This window comes from Euprymna scolopes, chromosome 45, assembly GCF_053919585.1.
Source record: "Euprymna scolopes isolate OS-2025 chromosome 45, ASM5391958v1, whole genome shotgun sequence".
In the NCBI taxonomy this organism is placed as follows: Eukaryota; Metazoa; Mollusca; class Cephalopoda; order Sepiida; family Sepiolidae; genus Euprymna; species Euprymna scolopes.
Window position 1 is genome coordinate 28,907,564 of NC_136526.1, and position 8,719 is coordinate 28,916,282.

Here is an 8,719-nt window from a genome sequence, read left to right on the forward strand (position 1 = left end):
ATTGTTAGAATTTTTTTTTTATTTCTAACGCACCTCTCTTTTCTTGTTTCCTTGTTATCCGAACAACTTGGTTAATTTTGAGAAAGAATAACACAATAAAATTCTTGTATTTAAAATAACGTATATTTACAAGTAAAGGTTAAAGTTTCCAAAACAGTTGTTCTGGAGGAGTTTCTGTTTGTTGCAGAAAAAGAGAGTAATTTCTGAGAAGTGCTCGCTGTTAATCTTTTTTTTTTTATTGTTGCAAGCAACTCCAAGTAATAGTGGGCAATTTTGCATAAGTGGCTTTATGCAAATTACCTTACAAAGTTTGAGTACAAATAATTCTAACAATATATTAATGGCACTCGTACTCATCAAGTTAAATTTGTTCAGATAATATAACTGAAATGTAAATGATGTAAAGCAATTTTTTCTCTATTTACATTATTTCAAATAATTTTCAAGTGTTGCAAATTTAAGCCTTTCTTTTCAAAATTTTAATGTTTATAAAAAATATGTGTTCACTTTATTTAATATGCTGCTTAGAATATATTATTAATAACTATTTTATTATTTTAACAGTGAAAACTATATATTTATATAATATTTATACATACATCCTTAACTTTATATACATGCTGTCACCAAACAAAAACTAAAGTATTTAAAACTGTGCTGTGTACCTCTAAAGTTTTATATTAAAATAGATCCCCCCTCGCCAATCTTTCACGAAAAACACCCGTCTAGCTGAATCCACTGTGAAAAATTTCCCCCACTCTATATCTGTGCCTAAATCAAAACGCGGATTTCATGAACAAAGCTTCTTTCTTAGAACTGCACGCCTGTGGAACTCTGTTCCGTCTGCCTGCTTCCCTCCGGACTACAACTTGGATGTCTTCAAGTCTAATGTTAACAAATTCCTAATGAACCGCCCCCTTAAGTAAACACTTCATCAAATCTCCTCACTAACATAATGTACTTGCAATAACCCTTATCCCTGAGTGGCTTCCGGGCCTTGATAAGTGGTGATCTCTGTGTAAAAAAAAAAAAAAAAGAGATGGATTGTGAATCCACCAAAGCAGTTCTGATAAAACAGAAGGGTACGTCTATCAAATGTTCATCTATACACAACTTTCTGGCACTCAAAAACAATAGCAAACGATCACGACATCTTAACAAGAAACTGCTTCCTAGTATTTAAGACATTGTGTAGTTTGGAAAAAAATTAAATGAATTAAAAATATTTTTGTGTAAAACATAATAAATTAATTAATGCATTAAAGTACGTTTTTGGAAACTTGATAAAATTATTACCAAATAAAGACATAATATCATAACATGTGTATTCTCTCTTATTTTCACAGATAATCTAGTAAGAAAAGTGCATTTTTCTAACATTCAAATGAATGATTCATTCTAACCGAAACAAGAGAAACATTTTGATGAGTGAAATATTCGGCAATTTGGATGTAAAAAAATACCTAAAGACATTGATAGAGAGAAACCCTGATTTACTCATCTGTGGCTCTGTCCATATCTTAAAACTTTTCTGGCAGTGCACACGTGTGTGTAGATACAAAATAAATTATTCTAATAATATGCATGTCTATTTCAGTCCCATTTATCTTGCATATTGCACCCTTGTAACATATCTTTACAAAATAGAATCTATTCATCACGAGGCAATACTTACGGTTTGAAAGATGAATTCAATTGGAAGTAAAGCACTATTCAAATGTGACTAAGATTACACAACTTATTATTATTTTATGATAATTTTGCTAATAAATCAAAATTAAATTAATGTATGTGAATAACATTTCATGGAAAGTCGTATTACATCGTATATAGTTCACAAATATTTAAAAACATTTATATTTGACTAATGAAATTATTTGTGTTAGAAGTTTAATTTCTCACTGGATAGAATTACATTCTGTTAAAATGTCAAAGTCAAAGCATTGTGTGGGTGCGCAATTTGACAAGGATTTTTCCTGTAAGATATGTGGAAGAACATTTTCACAGGAAGGCAATTTAAATCGACATATCCAATCACACAGTGGAAAGAAGCCATATTCGTGTGAAATGTGTGGTACTTCTTTTACACAAAAATCACACTTAAAAACTCATATGAAAATACACAGTGGAGAAAGACCATATTCTTGTGAAGTATGCAGTAAATCGTTTACAGAAAAATGGATTTTAACACAACATATCCGAACCCACACTGGAGAGAAACCATATTCTTGTGAAGTGTGTGAAAAATCTTTTGCACAGAAGTCACCATTGAAAAGTCATATGAGAATACATACTGGAGAAAAGCCATATTTTTGTGAAGTATGCGGCAAAGTATTTTCAGAAAAATGGATTTTAAATCAGCATAACTTAACACACACACAGAACAGGCCATATTCTTGTGAAATATGTGGAGTATCATTTCCAGTGAAAGGTAATTTAAGTCAACATATCCGAACTCATACTGGAGAAAAGCCATATTCTTGTGAAGTCTGCGACACTTCCTTTACACAAAAATCAAACTTAAAAACTCACATGAGAATACACACTGGGGATATGACATATACTTGTGAAGTATGCGGTAAAACATTTTTACAAAAAAGTAATTTGAACCAACATCTGAAAACACATACGGGTGAGAAGCCATTTTGTTGTGAACTGTGTGAGATTTGCTTTACAAACAAGCAACGTTTAGTAATGCATATGCGAACACATACTGGAGAGAAACCACATTCTTGTGAAGTATGTGGCAAAAAATTTTCTCAGAAAGGTAATTTAATGCAACATTTCAAAACACACACTGGCGAGAAGCCATTTTCTTGTGAACTATGTAAATCTTCTTTTCCAAAGAAGCAACACTTAATAGTACATATGGCTAAACACACTGGACAAAAGCCACACGCATGTAAAGTCTGTGGGATTTTCTTTGCAAATAAGTCTCACGTAAAAAGGCATATAAGAATACACACTGGAGAGAAACCATATTCCTGTGATATATGCGGCAAATCATTTGCTGAAAGCAGCAAGTCGAGACAACATATGAGACTACATACTGGAGAGAAGCCATTTTCGTGTAAAATATGTGATAAATCGTTTTTGATAAAATCGAAGATGGCAGATCATGTACACAAACACACAAAAAAATAAGAATCCTTTGGCTTCTGAAATCGATCCGAGCTGAAATGAGGAAAAATCAGAACACATGTTTGTTTTTATATATTATTTTTATAGGAGATAATCTATAATACTATTCGGTACAGACTTGACAATGGAAGGCCAGATAAGAATGAACACTTAAATTTATAAAACCTTCGGGGCCTGTGGTGCAGTGGATAGAGGTTTTGAGTCCGTATAATTCCAGGTGACCATTATTTGAATATAACGGTTTCATTTCTACCCAAACCAGGCCAGAGGATTCGTTTGCCACTATGGAAGACATTTACATATTATAGTTACAAGACTCAGCATTCCTATTGCAGTTAACAACCTGAATAAGGTAAAACGATAATTTAGCTGAAACGTGGTGAAACAACAACTATGAAGATGAGGATAACAGTCTGCAAAAAACAAAAAATAGAGATTTGTTTTATCCATAACATTAACAATATTTGATTTATCCATAACATTAACAATATTTGTTTTATCCATAAAATTAACAATATTTGTTTTATCCATAAAATTAACAATATTTGATTTATCCATAAAATTAACAATATTTGTTTTATCCATAACATTAACAATATTTGTTTTATCCATAACATTAACAATATTTGTTTTATCCATAAAATTAACAATATTTGATTTATCCATAAAATTAACAATATTTGATTTATCCATAACATTAACAATATTTGTTTTATCCATAACATTAACAATATTTGATTTATCCATAAAATTAACAATATTTGTTTTATCCATAAAATTAACAATATTTGATTTATCCATAACATTAACAATATTTGTTTTATCACTTAAAATTAACAATATTTGTTTTATCCATAACATTAACAATATTTGATTTATCCATAACATTAACAATATTTGTTTTATCCATAACATTAACAATATTTGATTTATCCATAACATTAACAATATTTGTTTTATCCATAAAATTAACAATATTTGATTTATCCATAAAATTAACAATATTTGTTTTATCCATAACATTAACAATATTTGTTTTATCCATAACATTAACAATATTTGTTTTATCCATAACATTAACAATATTTGTTTTATCCATAACATTAACAATATTTGATTTATCCATAACATTAACAATATTTGTTTTATCCATAACATTAACAATATTTGATTTATCCATAAAATTAACAATATTTGATTTATCCATAAAATTAACAATATTTGTTTTATCCATAAAATTAACAATATTTGATTTATCCATAAAATTAACAATATTTGTTTTATCCATAACATTAACAATATTTGTTTTATCCATAAAATTAACAATATTTGTTTTATCCATAAAATTAACAATATTTGTTTTATCCATAAAATTAACAATATTTGATTTATCCATAAAATTAACAATATTTGTTTTATCCATAACATTAACAATATTTGTTTTATCCATAAAATTAACAATATTTGTTTTATCCATAACATTAACAATATTTGTTTTATCCATAAAATTAACAATATTTGTTTTATCCATAAAATTAACAATATTTGATTTATCCATAAAATTAACAATATTTGTTTTATCCATAACATTAACAATATTTGTTTTATCCATAAAATTAACAATATTTGATTTATCCATAAAATTAACAATATTTGATTTATCCATAAAATTAACAATATTTGATTTATCCATAACATTAACAATATTTGTTTTATCCATAACATTAACAATATTTGTTTTATCCATAACATTAACAATATTTGATTTATCCATAAAATTAACAATATTTGTTTTATCCATAACATTAACAATATTTGTTTTATCCATAACATTAACAATATTTGTTTTATCCATAACATTAACAATATTTGTTTTATCCATAACATTAACAATATTTGATTTATCCATAAAATTAACAATATTTGTTTTATCCATAACATTAACAATATTTGTTTTATCCATAACATTAACAATATTTGTTTTCTCCATAACATTAACAATATTTGTTTTATCCATAACATTAACAATATTTGTTTTATCCATAACATTAACAATATTTGTTTTATCCATAACATTAACAATATTTGTTTTATCCATAAAATTAACAATATTTGTTTTATCCATAACATTAACAATATTTGTTTTATCCATAACATTAACAATATTTGATTTATCCATAAAATTAACAATATTTGTTTTATCCATAACATTAACAATATTTGTTTTATCCATAACATTAACAATATTTGATTTATCCATAAAATTAACAATATTTGTTTTATCCATAACATTAACAATATTTGTTTTATCCATAACATTAACAATATTTGTTTTATCCATAACATTAACAATATTTGATTTATCCATAAAATTAACAATATTTGTTTTATCCATAACATTAACAATATTTGATTTATCCATAAAATTAACAATATTTGTTTTATCCATAACATTAACAATATTTGTTTTATCCATAAAATTAACAATATTTGTTTTATCCATAAAATTAACAATATTTGATTTATCCATAAAATTAACAATATTTGATTTATCCATAAAATTAACAATATTTGTTTTATCCATAACATTAACAATATTTGATTTATCCATAAAATTAACAATATTTGTTTTATCCATAACATTAACAATATTTGTTTTATCCATAACATTAACAATATTTGTTTTATCCATAACATTAACAATATTTGTTTTATCCATAACATTAACAATATTTGATTTATCCATAAAATTAACAATATTTGTTTTATCCATAAAATTAACAATATTTGTGTTATCCATAACATTAACAATATTTGATTTATCCATAACATTAACAATATTTGATTTATCCATAAAATTAACAATATTTGTTTTATCCATAACATTAACAATATTTGATTTATCCATAACATTAACAATATTTGTTTTATCCATAACATTAACAATATTTGATTTATCCATAACATTAACAATATTTGTTTTATCCATAAAATTAACAATATTTGATTTATCCATAAAATTAACAATATTTGTTTTATCCATAACATTAACAATATTTGTTTTATCCATAACATTAACAATATTTGTTTTATCCATAACATTAACAATATTTGTTTTATCCATAACATTAACAATATTTGATTTATCCATAACATTAATAATATTTGATTTATCCATAACATTAACAATATTTGTTTTATCCATAAAATTAACAATATTTGATTTATCCATAAAATTAACAATATTTGTTTTATCCATAACATTAACAATATTTGTTTTATCCATAAAATTAACAATATTTGTTTTATCCATAACATTAACAATATTTGTTTTATCCATAAAATTAACAATATTTGTTTTATCCATAAAATTAACAATATTTGATTTATCCATAAAATTAACAATATTTGTTTTATCCATAACATTAACAATATTTGTTTTATCCATAAAATTAACAATATTTGATTTATCCATAAAATTAACAATATTTGATTTATCCATAAAATTAACAATATTTGATTTATCCATAACATTAACAATATTTGTTTTATCCATAACATTAACAATATTTGTTTTATCCATAACATTAACAATATTTGATTTATCCATAAAATTAACAATATTTGTTTTATCCATAACATTAACAATATTTGTTTTATCCATAACATTAACAATATTTGTTTTATCCATAACATTAACAATATTTGTTTTATCCATAACATTAACAATATTTGATTTATCCATAAAATTAACAATATTTGTTTTATCCATAACATTAACAATATTTGTTTTATCCATAACATTAACAATATTTGTTTTATCCATAACATTAACAATATTTGTTTTATCCATAACATTAACAATATTTGTTTTATCCATAACATTAACAATATTTGTTTTATCCATAACATTAACAATATTTGTTTTATCCATAAAATTAACAATATTTGTTTTATCCATAACATTAACAATATTTGTTTTATCCATAACATTAACAATATTTGATTTATCCATAAAATTAACAATATTTGTTTTATCCATAACATTAACAATATTTGTTTTATCCATAACATTAACAATATTTGATTTATCCATAAAATTAACAATATTTGTTTTATCCATAACATTAACAATATTTGTTTTATCCATAACATTAACAATATTTGTTTTATCCATAACATTAACAATATTTGATTTATCCATAAAATTAACAATATTTGTTTTATCCATAACATTAACAATATTTGATTTATCCATAAAATTAACAATATTTGTTTTATCCATAACATTAACAATATTTGTTTTATCCATAAAATTAACAATATTTGTTTTATCCATAAAATTAACAATATTTGATTTATCCATAAAATTAACAATATTTGATTTATCCATAAAATTAACAATATTTGTTTTATCCATAACATTAACAATATTTGATTTATCCATAAAATTAACAATATTTGTTTTATCCATAACATTAACAATATTTGTTTTATCCATAACATTAACAATATTTGTTTTATCCATAACATTAACAATATTTGTTTTATCCATAACATTAACAATATTTGATTTATCCATAAAATTAACAATATTTGTTTTATCCATAACATTAACAATATTTGTGTTATCCATAACATTAACAATATTTGATTTATCCATAACATTAACAATATTTGATTTATCCATAAAATTAACAATATTTGTTTTATCCATAACATTAACAATATTTGATTTATCCATAACATTAACAATATTTGTTTTATCCATAACATTAACAATATTTGATTTATCCATAACATTAACAATATTTGTTTTATCCATAAAATTAACAATATTTGATTTATCCATAAAATTAACAATATTTGTTTTATCCATAACATTAACAATATTTGTTTTATCCATAACATTAACAATATTTGTTTTATCCATAACATTAACAATATTTGTTTTATCCATAACATTAACAATATTTGATTTATCCATAACATTAATAATATTTGATTTATCCATAACATTAACAATATTTGTTTTATCCATAACATTAACAATATTTGTTTTATCCATAACATTAACAATATTTGTTTTATCCATAACATTAACAATATTTGTTTTATCCATAACATTAACAATATTTGTTTTATCCATAACATTAACAATATTTGTTTTATCCATAAAATTAACAATATTTGTTTTATCCATAACAGTAACAATATTTGTTTTATCCATAACATTAACAATATTTGTTTTATCCATAAAATTAACAATATTTGTTTTATCCATAAAATTAACAATATTTGATTTATCCATAAAATTAACAATATTTGTTTTATCCATAACATTAACAATATTTGTTTTATCCATAACATTAACAATATTTGTTTTATCCATAACATTAACAATATTTGTTTTATCCATAACATTAACAATATTTGATTTATCCATAACATTAACAATATTTGATTTATCCATAAAATTAACAATATTTGATTTATCCATAAAATTAACAATATTTGTTTTATCCATAACATTAACAATATTTGATTTATCCATAACATTAACAATATTTGATTTATC

At 23.3% G+C, this 8,719-nt stretch overlaps 1 protein-coding gene across 1 annotated transcript; it reads left to right on the plus strand.

Annotated features, from left to right (window-relative positions):
- The first annotated feature begins 471 nt into the window (after window positions 1-471).
- On the plus strand, window positions 472-3,610 carry LOC145269074 (uncharacterized). The gene has a single exon (XM_080124675.1). It carries the CDS (start codon window positions 1,927-1,929, stop codon window positions 3,142-3,144), a length of 1,218 nt encoding a protein of 405 aa, XP_079980801.1. The 5' UTR covers window positions 472-1,926; the 3' UTR covers window positions 3,145-3,610.
- Window positions 3,611-8,719: the final 5,109 nt, after the last annotated feature.

Bases quoted from the DNA above. Each gene is read 5' to 3' on its own strand.
- LOC145269074 (XM_080124675.1), top strand. From the start codon at position 1,927: ATGTCAAAGTCAAAGCATTGTGTGGGTGCGCAATTTGACAAGGATTTT.